Source organism: Salvelinus fontinalis, chromosome 6, assembly GCF_029448725.1.
Source record: "Salvelinus fontinalis isolate EN_2023a chromosome 6, ASM2944872v1, whole genome shotgun sequence".
Classification (NCBI taxonomy): domain Eukaryota; kingdom Metazoa; phylum Chordata; class Actinopteri; order Salmoniformes; family Salmonidae; genus Salvelinus; species Salvelinus fontinalis.
Window position 1 is genome coordinate 47,892,373 of NC_074670.1, and position 15,807 is coordinate 47,908,179.

The window sequence follows — 15,807 nt, forward strand, 5'->3', positions numbered from 1 at the left end:
AAATATAACAGACCTCCAATGGCGAGTCTGGTTCATCCGGGGTGTTCTGTTCACTCTGCATCCGCTGCATCGTCCCTGTAGAACTGGGGTCCATTATCAGTACGTTCTGACTACAGGGTCTGGCGAACTGACAGTCACTCTTTCTGGAGTCAGTCGTCCTGCACACCTCGTAATTGTACACGTGCTGTAGCGTTCCTGTCCCCAAAGTGTCTGCGTAACGCGGTGGATAATATGGAATAACCGGGAGATTGGAATGATAGAGGATGCGAGACTGTCTCCATCTGTATATTTTCACTGATATAATAACAACTAAACATGTGATGAACAGAAATGAGACTACAGCCAAAGCCAAGACTAAGTAAAAAGTCAGGTTGTCATTGTACTCCTTGTCGTGCGTAAAGTCAGTGAACTCCGAGAGCACTTCAGGGAAGCTGTCCGCTACTGCCACATTAACATTGACTGTAGCTGAACGAGAGGGCTGCCCATTGTCCTCCACTACAACAGTGAGCCTTTGTTTCACAGCATCTTTATCATTGACTTGGCGTATAGTTCTTATTTCTCCATTCTGTAAGCCCACTTCAAACAGCGCCCTGTCTGTCGCTTTCTGTAGTTTATACGAGAGCCAGGCATTCTGTCCAGAGTCCACATCAACAGCCACCACTTTAGTGACAAGATAGCCAACATCTGCTGAACGAGGCACCATTTCAGCCACCAGAGAGCTGCTAGTCTGGACTGGGTACAGAACCTGAGGCGCGTTGTCGTTCTGGTCCTGGATCATTATTTTCACAGTCACATTGCTACTGAGTGGAGGGGAGCCTCCATCCTGCGCTTTTACGCGGAACTGGAAATCCTTGATCTGCTCGTAGTCAAAAGAGCGCACTGCATGGATGACTCCGCTATCAGCACTAACGGACACATATGAGGAGACGGGCACTCCGTTAACCGAGGAGTCCTCCAGTATGTAAGAAACACGGGCATTCTGGTTCCAGTCATCGTCTCTGGCTTTCACTGTGAATATAGAGAGGCCCGGTGTGTTGTTTTCTATAATGTAGGCCTCATATGAGCTCCTCTCAAAGACAGGCGCGTTGTCATTCACATCTGATATCTGTAAGGTGAGAGTGACGCTGCTGGAGAGCGAGGGCACGCCCTCATCAGAGCACGTCACACTGATGTTATACTCAGAGGCTCTCTCTCGGTCCAAATCACTGTCTGTGTCTAGGCTATAGAAGCCGTTCGATGTAGATTGAATGGTGAAAGGAATGTTTTCACTTAAAACACAATTCACCACTCCGTTATTATCAGAGTCTGGGTCGTGGACACTCATTACAGCGATAATCGTATGAGAAGGGGAATTTTCTGCTATTGATTTAGAAGTTGACATCATGTCAATCAAAGGGTTGTTGTCGTTAACGTCTACAATGTCCACTACTAATTTACTGGAATCTGAAAGACCGCCTTGATCTTTTGCTTCTATGTCAATCTGGTAATGTTTAGCTGTTTCATAGTCGACCTTGCCTATCAAACGCACCTCGCCATTACTCTCGCTAATTTGAAATAAGTCCAAAATACCAACTTTGCTACTTGATATTGAGTAAGTGACTAAACCGTTTGATCCATTGTCTATATCAGTTGCACGAACTGTAGTTAATAAAGTACCCCTCTTCGAGTTCTCGACAACACTCGCCTTATATATTGCCTGTGTAAAAACCGGAGCGTTGTCATTTACATCCAAGACTGTGACGTGTATCTGCACTGTTCCAGACATCGTAGGCTCACCTCCATCGAGGGCAGTTAAGACTAACGATATCTGCTCCCTTTTCTCTCGGTCGAGGGGCTTCTGCAAAACCATCTCTACCTTTTTACTTCCATCATCTTGCCCATGTAATTTCAGAACGAAATGATCAGTTGGATTAAGGGAGTAGCTTTGAAGTCCATTTATTCCTATATCAGAATCAAAAGCTCTTTCTAGTACAAATTTAGCTCCGGTCACAGCTGATTCGCTTATTTCGAATTTCATTGAATCCTTTTGGAAAACGGGAGCATTATCATTGATATCGATGATCTCAATTGTGATTCGATAAAATTCTATTGGGTTCTCCATAATAATTTGAAATTGTAAAGCACAAGGCGTCGTCTGTTCGCAGAGCGCTTCGCGGTCTATTCTCTCTTTGATAAGGAGAACTCCCCTTTCTTTATTCAGCTCGATGTATTCTGCGCTGTTTCCAACGTGTATACGAGCTCTACCCGACTTCAGTCTTTTGATTTCTAAACCCAAATCCTGCGCTATGTTACCGACTAAAGAGCCTTTCGCCATTTCCTCCGGAATGGAGTAACTGACCTGCCCGTGCACTGAACTGAGAGAGAGGACCGAGATAAACAACAGTACTTGCCGTGTCATTGTTCTGTCCGACATTTCTCACTGCACAATGAAATCACAAATACCGTAAAGGTCCGTTAAGCAATTTGCAATATTCCGTTTCACGTAAATCCAGAAAATAACACAATCTTCCGCCAATAATCCGTATCTCTGGAACAAAAGAATCGCAGCTCGTTCCGTGCTTAATGTTCTCTGTAACCCGGACTGCCAGCTCTGCGTGCGGCTCTTTCCCTCTCTAAGACATCGAGATGATGGGGGAGGTACTGCTGCAAATCTAAAACTGCAACACACTGACTAACAGCGTCCCTCTGAGTTGAACGGAATGAACTACAGAAAACGAGAAATATTCCACCATATTTGAGATGGCTTGATTGTCCGTGGGATCAAATACAGCACTATGATGCTATATCAACACACATAGCCTCATGAATGAATAACAAATGCAAATCAATATATCTGAGGGATGTGGAGAAAGAACGTCTAACGAAAGACACGTTCCGTGATATTATGTTAATATAGGAAGCTACATAATATAGGAAGCTACCTATTGAAATAGAGCCTATTTGAAAGTGTTGCTGTCCATGGCCTTGGTGCTGAAATAGCCACTTATTGGTGGAATGAAGAGCATTTTTGACGGATTCAATTTCAAACAAAAATTGCACAACACATTTAGACATAGGATACACATTAGAAAACTGGTATTGGGGAAAAGATAATAACTCAAATATAACAGACCTCTATTGGGGAGTCTGGTTCATCCAGGATGTTCTTTTCGTTCTGCATCCGCTGTATTGTTCCTGTAGAACTGGGGTCCATTATCAGTACGTTCTGACTACAGGGTCTGGCGAACTGACAGTCACTCTTTCTGGAGTCAGTCGTCCTGCACACCTCGTAATTGTACACGTGCTGTAGAGTTCCTGTCCCCAAAGTGTCTGCGTAACGTGGTGGATAATACGGAATAACCGGTAGATTAGAATGATAGAGGATGCGAGACTGTCTCCATCTGTATATTTTCACTGATAGAATAACCACTAAACATGTAATGAACAGAAATGAGACTACAGCCAAAGCCAAGACTAAGTAAAAAGTCAGGTTGTCATTGTACTCCTTGTCGTGCGTAAAGTCAGTGAACTCCGAGAGCACTTCAGGGAAGCTGTCCGCCACCGCCACGTTAACATTGACTGTAGCGGAACGAGAGGGCTGCCCGTTGTCCTCCACTACAACAGTGAGCCTTTGTTTCACAGCATCTTTATCATTGACTTGGCGTATAGTTCTTATTTCTCCATTCTGTAAGCCCACTTCAAACAGCGCCCTGTCTGTCGCTTTCTGCAGTTTGTACGAGAGCCAGGCATTCTGTCCAGAGTCCACATCAACAGCCACCACTTTAGTGACGAGATAACCCACATCTGCTGAACGAGGCACCATTTCAGCCACCAGAGAGCTGCTAGTCTGGACTGGGTACAGAACCTGAGGCGCGTTGTCGTTCTGGTCCTGGATCATTATTTTCACAGTCACATTGCTACTGAGAGGAGGGGAGCCTCCATCCTGCGCTTTTACGCGGAACTGGAAATCCTTGATCTGCTCGTAGTCAAAAGAGCGCACTGCATGGATGACTCCACTATCAGCACTAACGGACACATATGAGGAGACGGGCACTCCGTTAACCGAGGAGTTCTCCAGTATGTAAGAAACACGGGCATTCTGGTTCCAGTCAGCGTCTCTGGCTTTCACTGTGAATATAGAGAGGCCCGGTGTGTTGTTTTCTATAATGTAGGCCTCATATGAGCTCCTCTCAAAGACAGGCGCGTTGTCATTCACATCTGATATGTGTAAGGTGAGAGTGACGCTGCTGGAGAGCGAGGGCACGCCCTCGTCAGAGCACGTCACACTGATGTTATACTCAGAGTCTCTCTCTCGGTCCAAGTCGCCGTCAGTTACTACAGTAAAGAAATTATTCGATGTTGACTTCATCGCAAAAGGAATGTTTTCGTTCATAGAGCACTGCACCCTGCCATTTTCACCAGAATCAGGGTCTTGAATATTCATCATTGTTACTACAGTCCCAGGTGTAGCATCCTCAGATATGCTGTTTGTCTTTGACATGGTATTAATGGCTGGTCTGTTATCATTTGTATCCATTACTTCAATAATCACTTTGCACGCGTCAGAGTGTCCTCCCTGGTCTGTCGCCTGAACGTCTATCTCATAATGTTTCATTTTTTCATAATCAACATTTCCAACTAATCTCATGACGCCATCTTTTTCGTCTACCTCAAATAGTTCAGCAGCACCCTCGGCAGTATTCGATATAGAGTATGTGACCCTTCCGTTAGGACCTTGATCGGCATCAGATGCACTGATTGTGGTTAAAACGGTGCCTTTAGGAGCACCTTCTGATATACTGGCCGTATACTCTGCCTCGGCACAAACAGGAGCATTATCATTGGCGTCTAGTACAGTGATGATTATCTGCATTGTTCCTGATAGCTGGGGCTCTCCTCCATCCAACGCTGTCAATGTCAGAGAAATATGCCCCTGTTCCTCTCGGTCTAGAGGTTTCTGTAAAACCATCTCTACGTTTTTACTACTACCAATTTTACTATTCGGTTTTAAAATAAAATGATCAGTGGGTCTAAGGTAGTAGCTTTGAAGGCCATTTATACCTACGTCATTATCAATCGCTCTCTCCAAGACGAATCTAGCACCCGTTAAAGCAGACTCGCTTATTTCGAATGTCATTGCATTCCTTTTAAAAACCGGAGCATTGTCATTGGTATCCGTTATTTCAACCGTGATGCTGTAAAATTCCATTGGATTCTCCAGAATAATCTGAAAATGTAGCGCGCAAGGTGTAGTCTGTCCGCAGAGCGCCTCACGGTCTATTTTCTCTCTGATAAGGAGAACTCCCCTTTCTTTATTCAGCTCGATGTATTCTGCGCTGTCTCCTGTATAAATACGAGCTTTACCTGATTTCAGTCTTTTGACATCTAAACCCAAATCCTGCGCGATGTTACCGACTAAAGAGCCTTTCGCCATTTCCTCCGGAATGGAGTAACTGACCTGCCCGTGCACTGAACTGAGAGTGAGGACCGAGATAAACAACAGTACTTGCCGTGCCATTGTTCTGTTCGACATTTCCCCCTGCACATGAAAAGTCAACCACGTTATAATCCGTAAAACAGTCTGTAATATTCAGTTTGGTTTCAGTGCTGATAAACAAAGCACAATGTGTCCAAAAATCGTATCGCCTGAACAAAAGAATCGCAGCTCCGTGTCTCCGTACTTAGTGTTCTCCGTAACCTGGACTGGGTGCTCTGCGTGCGACTCTTTCTCTCTCTAATATATCGAGATAACGGGGGAGGTACTGCTGCAAATCTGCTCTAAAACGGCAACACACTGACCAACAGCGTCCCTCAGAGTTCAGACTATTAAATTACAGAATTGAACATAGAAAGACAAACACACCAGGAGAGTTGGGAATGTTAGGGCCCACATAAGAGAGAGTAGAAAGGTAACCATATAGACTATATCAATTAATTATCTTGGTCAATGCATGTAGGCCAAATGTACATAAAGGTCCCGGAAAGACGTGGAGAAAGAAAGTCTGAGCCTATCCCCACACACATGGAATTGCAATACAACAGAACACAATGTTAGACTGCAGGTGAAAAGGGAAATTAATGGAAAATTGTGCATTAAATACACGTAGCCTATCTTAAATATCATGAAATACAAACGATATGTTTGCTTGATCGTTAAAGGATGGTATTATCTTAACCATCAACGATGATTCAGCTACAATGCAAGTTACCCCATTTGCAAAGCGCCGCTGTCCATGACGGTGATGCTGAAAGTGCAATAACGATGGAAAGAAGAGCTTTTCAGACAGTGGGAATAAAATCAACTCGAACGATGCTTTTAAAGATGAAAATGAATACAAATGGAAATAGATTACAGACCTCTATTGGGGAGTCTGGTTCATCCAGGATGTTCTTTTCACTCTGCATCCGCTGCATCGTCCCTGTAGAACTGGGGTCCATTATCAGTACGTTCTGACTACAGGGTCTGGCGAACTGACAGTCACTCTTTCTGGAGTCAGTCGTCCTGCACACCTCGTAATTGTACACGTGCTGTAGAGTTCCTGTCCCCAAAGTGTCTGCGTAACGCGGTGGATAATACGGAATAACCGGGAGATTGGAATGATAGAGGATGCGAGACTGTCTCCATCTGTATATTTTCACTGATATAATAACAACTAAACATGTGATGAACAGAAATGAGACTACAGCCAAAGCCAAGACTAAGTAAAAAGTCAGGTTGTCATTGTACTCCTTGTCGTGCGTAAAGTCAGTGAACTCCGAGAGCACTTCAGGGAAGCTGTCCGCCACCGCCACGTTTACATTGACTGTAGTTGAACGAGAGGGCTGCCCGTTGTCCTCCACTACAACAGTGAGCCTTTGTTTCACAGGATCTTTATCATTGACTTGGCGTATAGTTCTTATTTCTCCATTCTGTAAGCCCACTTCAAACAGCGCTCTGTCTGTCACTTTCTGCAGTTTATACGAGAGCCAGGCATTCTGTCCAGAGTCCACATCAACAGCCACAACTTTAGTGACAAGATAGCCCACATCTGCTGAACGAGGCACCATTTCAGCCACCAGGGAGCTGCTAGTCTGGACTGGGTACAGAACCTGAGGTGCGTTGTCATTCTGGTCCTGGATCATTATTTTCACAGTCACATTGCTACTGAGAGGAGGAGAGCCTCCATCCTGCGCTTTTACGCGGAACTGGAAATCCTTGATCTGCTCGTAGTCAAAAGAGCGCACTGCATGAATGACTCCACTATCAGCACTAACGGACACATATGTGGAGACGGGCACTCCGTTAACCGAGGAGTCCTCCAGTATGTAAGAAACACGGGCATTCTGGTTCCAGTCAGCGTCTCTGGCTTTCACTGTGAATATAGAGAGGCCCGGTGTGTTGTTTTCTATAATGTAGGCCTCATATGAGCTTCTCTCAAAGACAGGCGCGTTGTCATTCACATCTGATATGTGTAAGGTGAGAGTGACGCTGCTGGAGAGCGAGGGCACGCCCTCATCAGAGCACGTCACACTGATGTTATACTCAGAGTCTCTCTCTCGGTCCAAGTCACTATCAGTTACTAGACTATAGAAATTGTTTGAGGTCGATCTCATCACAAAGGGAATATTGTCCTCAATAGAGCAATGCACTTTACCATTTCCATCAGAATCTGGGTCTTGAATATTCATCATTGTTACGACCGTGCCAGGTTTAGCATCCTCAGATATGCTGTTTGTTTTTGACATAATGTTGATGGAAGGTTTGTTGTCATTTATATCGATTACGTCAATAATCACTTTACAGGAATCGGTGTTACCTCCTTGGTCTCTGGCTTGAACGTCAATTTGATAATGTTTAGTTCTTTCGTAATCAACATTCAGGTTTAATTTGACCACTCCATCCTCTTTACCAATCTCAAATAGCTGGGCTGCTCCAGATTTTGGAACATGATAGGTAACTGTTCCATATGAACCTTGATCAGCGTCAAATGCAGTGACTGTGGTTAAAACAGTGCCTTTAGTCGCGTTCTCCAATACACTGGCCTTATAAACGGCTTGGGAACAGACAGGTGCGTTATCATTGGCGTCAAGTACAGTGATGATTATCTGCATTGTTCCAGATAGCTGAGGCTCTCCTCCATCTACTGCTGTTAATGTCAGATATATGTGCTCCTGTTTCTCTCGATCTAAAGCTTTCTGCAAAACCATTTCAACATTTTTACCACCGTCTGGCAAATTTTGCGTTTTTAAAATGAAATTATCGGACGGTTTCAGAGAATAGCTGTGAAGGCCGTTAACGCCAACGTCGTCATCAATTGCTCTTTCTAAGACAATCCTGGTTCCCGTTAAAGCGGACTCGCCTATTTCATATTTCATTTCACTCTTTTCAAAAATAGGCGAATTATCATTTACATCGGTTAACTCAATTGTTATGCTGTAAAATTCCATGGGATTCTCTAAAATGATTTGCAAATGCAATGCGCAAGGCGTCGTCTGTCTGCAGAGAGCTTCACGGTCTATTCTCTCTTTGATAAGAAGAACTCCCCTTTCTTTATTCAGCTCGATGTATTCTGCGCTGTCTCCAGTATAAATATGAGCTTTACCTGATTTCAGTCTTTTGATATCTAAACCCAAATCCTGCGCTATGTTACCGACTAAAGAGCCTTTCGCCATTTCCTCTGGAATGGAGTAACTGACCTGCCCGTTCACTGAACTGAGAGAGAGGACTGAGATAAACAACAATACTTGCCGAGCCATTGTTCTGTCCGACATTTCCCGTATGATATCAAATAATACAAACCATATAGTCCGTTAAGAAGTCAGTAATATTCCATTCGTTTTTAGTTTAAAAAAAAATCAAAGTTAAATGCCTCAACAATCCTGAAAAAAATTCTGGAACAAAAGAATCGCAGCTCGTTGTCTCCGTGCTTGGTGTACTCTGTGACCTGGACTTTGCGCTCTGCGTGCAGCAGTTTCTCTCTCTTAATACATCGAGATGATGGGGAAGGTACGGCTACAAATCCGCTCGAAAATTGTAAGACACTGACCAACAGCGTCCCTCTGAGTTCAATCCACTGAACTACAGATATTCATAAGAAAAATATGAAACATATTTGGGAAATAATATTATGCCATTTAAAAAAAGAAGCCAATCTATTAATGACAAACGGAAACCAATATGTAAGTGAGATGTAGACAAACAAGATCTAACAAAAATAGGCGTTGAGTAAACTGATACTATAAGAGATGTATTACAGGCTACATATTGAAATAAAGCTGTCCGTGGCCTTGGTGCTGAAATGGCCACATATTATTGAAATAAACATTATTTCTGACCATTGACACTTACCAGGTATGCAAGTTCGATTTCTAATAGTTCAAATCACACGATAGTCCTTGAACATACACACGGAAATCATAGCTTTAGGGAAAAGATAATTATTCAAATACAACAGACCTCTAACGGCGAGTCTGGGTCATCCAAGATGTTCTGTTCACTCTGCATCCGCTGCATCGTCCCTGTAGAACTGGGGTCCATTATCAGTACGTTCTGACTACAGGGTCTGGCGAACTGACAGTCACTCTTTCTGGAGTCAGTCGTCCTGCACACCTCGTAATTGTACACGTGCTGTAGAGTTCCTGTCCCCAAAGTGTCTGCGTAACGCGGTGGATAATACGGAATAACCGGGAGGTTGGAATGATAGAGGATGCGAGACTGTCTCCATCTGTATATTTTCACTGATATAATAACCACTAAACACGTGATGAACAGAAATGAGACTACAGCCAAAGCCAAGACTAAGTAAAAAGTCAGGTTGTCATTGTACTCCTTGTGCGTAAAGTCAGTGAACTCCGAGAGCACTTCAGGGAAGCTGTCCGCCACCGCCACGTTAACATTGACTGTAGCTGAACGAGAGGGCTGCCCGTTATCCTCGACTACGACAGTGAGCCTTTGTTTCACAGCATCTTTATCATTGACTTGGCGTATAGTTCTTATTTCTCCATTCTGTAAGCCCACTTCAAACAGCGCCCTGTCTGTCGTTTTCTGCAGTTTATATGAGAGCCAGGCATTCTGTCCAGAATCCACATCAACAGCCACCACTTTAGTCACAAGATAACCCACATCTGCTGAACGAGGCACCATTTCAGCCACCAGAGAGCTGCTTGTCTGGACTGGGTACAGAACCTGAGGCCCGTTGTCATTCTGGTCCTGGATTATTATTTTGACAGTCACATTGCTACTGAGTGGAGGAGAGCCTCCGTCTTGCGCCTTAACTAAGACCGTAAATTGTTTGATTTGTTCATAATCAAAGGAGCGCACCGCATGTAAAACTCCGGTTTCAGAGTTAATGGATATATAAGTAGAGACTGGAGTTCCACTGATCTGCGTGTCTTCTAAGAGGTACGAGATTCTCGCGTTCTGATTCCAGTCAGAGTCCCGCGCGCTGACCGTAAATATGGACATTCCAGGAGAGTTATTCTCTGTGACGTAAGCAAAGTAGGGACCTTGATCAAACAATGGGGCATTGTCATTTACGTCAGAGATTCTAAGGTGTAATGTCCTGGCGCTAGAGAGAGGAGGCGAACCAGAATCTGTTGCTGTAATTGTTATGTTGTATTCGGGCACCGCTTCTCGGTCTAAAATCGAATCTGTTATAACATTATAGTAATTAGTCATTGAGGATTTGATCTTAAATGGGAGTTTAGATTCTATAGAGCATGTAATCTCTCCATTTCTCTCTGAATCAGTATCTTTAACATTTATAATAGCAATAGTTGTGCCGGGTGGAGCATCTTCAGACACAGGGCTGGAGAAAGACATGACGTTTATAACTGGTGAGTTGTCATTAACATCAATAACTTCAATGACAACTTTACTGGTGTCTGTTAAACCTCCCTGGTCTTTAGCTTCAACTCTAACTTCGTACTTCTTGTTTTTCTCATAATCTATCTGACCCGAAACAGATATGATTCCGGTGTTCTCATTAATGATAAATATGTCAGCTATGCTGCCCTTTAACTTTGAAAAACTGTATGCTATTTCGCCGTTCGATCCACCGTCTGCATCACTGGCATTCACGGTTGTGATATATGTCCCTTTTGGGGCGTTTTCCATTACGGTAGCCCTGTACACTGACTGGTTAAACACAGGCGCATTGTCATTTACATCTAGGACAGTGATCTCTATATTTACTGTGCCAGATCTCTGCGGATTTCCACCGTCTACAGCGATTAGCTTTAAAGAGAGACGAGGATGCTCCTCTCTGTCTAACGACTTCTGGAGGAACATCTCAGCATATTTACTACCGTCTGGATTCGCATGTTGCTTGAGAATGAAATTATCATTGGGAGTTAAAATATAATTTTGTAGAGCGTTGAGTCCTACATCGGGATCCTCTGCACTCTCTAGCGGAAACCTAGCTGCAACTGTGGCCGATTCGCTGATTTCAAAATGAATATCTTTATTTGGAAAAACGGGCGCATGATCGTTTACATCTAATATTTCTACAGTGACTAAGTGCAGTTCCATCGGATTCTCTAGAATGATTTCGAAGCTGAAGCTACACGGCGTGACGTCAGTACAAAGCTGCTCTCGGTCTATTCTCTCACTCACGACTAGAATCCCTTTGTCTGTCTTCAGCTCTGTGTACTGAATGCTTTCTCCGGTCACGATACGAGCCCGGCCCGCTCGGAGCCGTTTCAAATCTAACCCCAGGTCTTGAGCTACGTTACCGATAAGAGAGCCTTTCTTCATCTCCTCCGGAATAGAATACCGGATTTGTCCACTGACAATATGACTGAGATACAGGAGAAAAATAAGTACTTGCCAACGCAGTCCACAACATGAACGCCATCTTACGCATTTAGGTTGAAGGAATCCTTCAGATGCCATAGCCAACGAAGAATAAATCCCACAGGAAAATTCCTTACACTGTATCCTCAGAAACGTTGAGCAAAGAGAGGAGTAATACGTAATGTTTTGTTTCAACGCAGGCTATTTTCACCGTCCCTTTCACCTAACAGTAATAAACATGGGTCAGAGTGTCTCTCTGTCGCGCCCCGCATCGTATGAAGCGCAGTCTCTCCAGCTCCTCTGGTAGAGCGCAGTGATAGGAGAGGGGGGGGGGGGGGGGACTCCACTGACTGACAACACCGGACACAAATTATTTCACTGATCAACAGCGGCCCTCAGAGTCTAAAACATGAACACCAGATGATATTTGAATTCATCAGAACGTATAAATGATTCAACACTTTACAGTACTACTCCCGTTCCAAACAGGTAGCTGAACACGGCGGTGCAATATAAAGGAATGCGTCGTTCAATCACTATGATACTACGACCAGCGAGGCAAGTAGCAATAATTTGATATGCTACTAAAACATGTTACACTATCCAGTCAGCGCTTGACCGGACCGTGCGTAAACATTTTCCATGGATCCACCATCCAAACCATTATTGAACAATACGGTAAAATACCTCTGTTAAGAGTCATTTGAAATGAAAAGCGGTCAACATTAAAAGCCACCCTATAGTGACTTAATAGATACACAGCAATTGGAAGAGTAGGGAGAAAAGTGTAAGAGAACGCATACAGAACTCTGCTGCAACCATGACAGAATTTGCGGTGTCCACACAGAGTGGTGCTGGAACGGCCGAGTTATGAGAAAATAAAGTAGGCATACTATAAAACCCCCAAATAATCCGAAAACAAGTTCATGCTTCTATTGTAGCACTTGGTATTGCTGCCCACAGTCCAAAACAGCTGGCAATGGAATTCTATAAAACCCAAACTAACCGCAAGAATATTTAACTGATTGACCCATATACTGTGATGACAAGAGAAATACAGAGTAAATGAACCCTAGGGCACAAAAGTTCAAAGAGTTACGAAGGATATACTGTGAAGATGTAGTACAACCTAATGAGCAATACCATTAAAACAGCAACAGACTCACCTCCAGCGGCGAGTCTGGTTCATCCAAGATGTTCTGTTCACTCTGGATCCGCTGCATCGTCCCTGTAGAACTGGGGTCCATTATCAGTACGTTCTGACTACAGGGTCTGGCGAACTGACAGTCACTCTTTCTGGAGTCAGTCGTCCTGCACACCTCGTAATTGTACACGTGCTGAAGAGTTCCTGTCCCCAAAGTGTCTGCGTAACGCGGTGGATAATACGGAATAACCGGAAGGTTGGAATGATAGAGGATGCGAGACTGTCTCCATCTGTATATTTTCACTGATATAATAACAACTAAACATGTGATGAACATAAATGAGACTACAGCCAAGGCCAAGACTAAGTAAAAAGTCAGGTTGTCATTGTACTCCTTGTCGTGCGTAAAGTCAGTGAACTCCGAGAACACTTCAGGGAAGCTGTCCGCCACCGCCACGTTAACATTGACTGTAGCTGAACGAGACGGCTGCCCGTTGTCCTCCACTACGACAGTGAGCCTTTGTTTCACAGCATCTTTATCATTGACTTGGCGTATAGTTCTTATTTCTCCATTCTGTAAGCCCACTTCAAACAGCGCTCTGTCTGTCGCTTTCTGCAGTTTATAAGAAAGCCAGGCATTCTGTCCAGAGTCCACATCAACAGCCACCACTTTAGTCACAAGATAGCCCACATCTGCCGAACGAGGCACCATTTCAGCCACCAGAGAGCTGCTAGTCTGGACTGGGTACAGAACCTGAGGCGCGTTGTCGTTCTGATCTTGGATGAAGATGGTGACACTCACATTGCTACTGAGTGGAGGAGAGCCTCCATCTTGCGCCTTAACCACGAGTCTTAGTTGTTTAATTTGTTCATAATCAAAGGAGCGCGCCGCGTGTATGACCCCACTCTCTGCGTTTACGGAAACATAAACAGACACAGGAGTCCCGCTGACATCAGAATCTTCCAGAATATAGGAAATACGGGCATTTTGATTGGAGTCGGTGTCTTCAGCTCTAACAGTAAATATAGAGACACCCGGAGAGTTATTCTCTGCTATATAAGAGTTGTACACGCCATGTGGAAACACTGGGGCATTGTCGTTGACGTCGGACACCTTCAGGTGAAAGGTTCTCTTACTTGAGAGAGGAGGCGACCCTGCGTCAGTGGCGACTACAGTGATGTTATATTCTGACACGCTCTCACGATCTAAAACAGCGTCGGTTACCAAGGTGTAGTAATTTCTTAAATTAGATTTTATTCTAAAAGGAACGTTTTGGTCCAGGCTGCAGCTCACCTGACCATTTTCACCTGAATCAAGATCTTTCACATGGATAATACCAATGGTTGTACCGAGTGGCGAATCTTCAGAGACCGGACTAGTGAACGACATGACGCTGATTACAGGGACATTATCGTTGACATCTATTACATCGACGACAACTTTACTGGAGTCAGTCAATCCACCTTGGTCTGTGGCTTCGATACTCACTTCGTATTTCTTGTCTTTTTCATAATCTAACTGTCCCACAAGCGATATAAAGCCAGTGTTCTTGTCAATATCAAACACATTGTCCACATTGTTTTGCATTTTTGAAAGAGAATAATGTACCAGACCATTTAATCCACTGTCCGTGTCAGTGGCATTTACCGTTATGATATAGGTGCCTTTCGGTACATTTTCCATCACAGTAGCCCTGTACACTGACTGGTTAAACACAGGCGCATTGTCATTGGCATCTAGGACAGTGATCTCTATATTCACTGTGCCAGATCTCTGCGGATCTCCACCGTCTACAGCGATTAGCTTTAGAGAGAGACGAGGATGCTCCTCTCTGTCTAACGGCTTCTGGAGCACCATTTCTGCATATCTTTTTCCATGTGCATTTGAATGTTGTTTTACAACGAAATTATCATTTGGGTTTAGAATGTAATTTTGTAAAGCATTAGAGCCTACATCCGGATCATCCGCAGTTGCTAGGGTAAAACGCGCCCCCACAGAAGCCGACTCACTGATTTTCAATTCTAAATCGTTATGTTGAAACACGGGTGCATTATCATTAACGTCTAATATTTCTACAGTGACGAGGTGTAGTTCCATCGGATTCTCTAGAATGATTTCGAAGCTGAAGCTACACGGTGTGACGTCGCCACAAAGCTGCTCTCGGTCTATTCTCTCACTCACGACTAGAATCCCTTTGTCTGTCTTCAGCTCTGTGTACTGAATGCTTTCTCCGGTCACGATACGGGCCCGGCCCGCCCGGAGCCGTTTCAAATCTAACCCCAGGTCTTGAGCTACGTTACCGATAAGAGAGCCTTTCTTCGTCTCCTCCGGAATGGAATATCGGATTTGACCACTGACAATATGACTGAAATACAGGAGGGAAACAAGAACTTGCCATCGCAGTCCAAAACACCAACGCCATCTTACGCATTTATGTTGAAGGAATCCATCGGACGCCATAGCCAACAATGAATTGATCCCACAAAAAAATATGCCTTATACTGTATCCTCAAACGGGAAAGACAAGAGTGTTAGTCGATGTATAATATTAAATAAGCATATTTTTAACCGTCCTCTTGTGGTATCTGTAATCCACATACACATGTGGAGAGTGAGCTTGTCTCAGTCGTGCCCCGCCTCGTATGAAGTGCAGATAGTCTCTCCCTCTCCTCTGGTAGAGCGCAGTGATAGGAGAGAGGGGGGGGGGGGGGGACTCCACTGACTGACAACACGGGACAGAATTTATTTCACTGATCAACAGCGGCCTTTAGAGTCTAAAACGTGAACACCAGATGAAATTTGAATTCATAAAAAGGTAGAAATAATTCAATACTTTAAGAGCACAACTGTCTTCCCATATAGTAGTAAGTAGATGAACACTGTGCAGGGTAAAATCGAAATAAACGCAAC

At 44.1% G+C, this 15,807-nt stretch overlaps 2 protein-coding genes across 18 annotated transcripts in view; both read right to left on the reverse strand.

The window, feature by feature from the left end:
* LOC129857957 (protocadherin gamma-C5-like) overlaps positions 1-15,807 on the reverse strand; it is a 193,666-nt gene that overhangs the window by 100,236 nt on the left and 77,623 nt on the right. The window contains exon 1 of one of the 17 annotated variants that reach the window (XM_055926732.1): positions 12,919-15,555. The exons of 13 other annotated variants lie outside the window; for them this stretch is intronic. In XM_055926732.1, coding sequence (XP_055782707.1) covers positions 12,919-15,357 — 2,439 coding nt within the window. In that variant the 5' untranslated portion in view covers positions 15,358-15,555. Of the gene's footprint in view, positions 1-13; positions 2,589-6,336; positions 8,934-9,415; positions 12,045-12,918; positions 15,556-15,807 lie in introns of those variants that run through there. 3 more of the 17 variants (XM_055926735.1, XM_055926749.1, XM_055926745.1) reach the window with 3 other exon arrangements.
* Positions 2,740-5,702, reverse strand: LOC129857965 (protocadherin beta-16-like). Its single transcript, XM_055926758.1, has one exon. It carries the CDS (start codon positions 5,510-5,512, stop codon positions 3,098-3,100), a length of 2,415 nt encoding a protein of 804 aa, XP_055782733.1. The 5' UTR covers positions 5,513-5,702; the 3' UTR covers positions 2,740-3,097.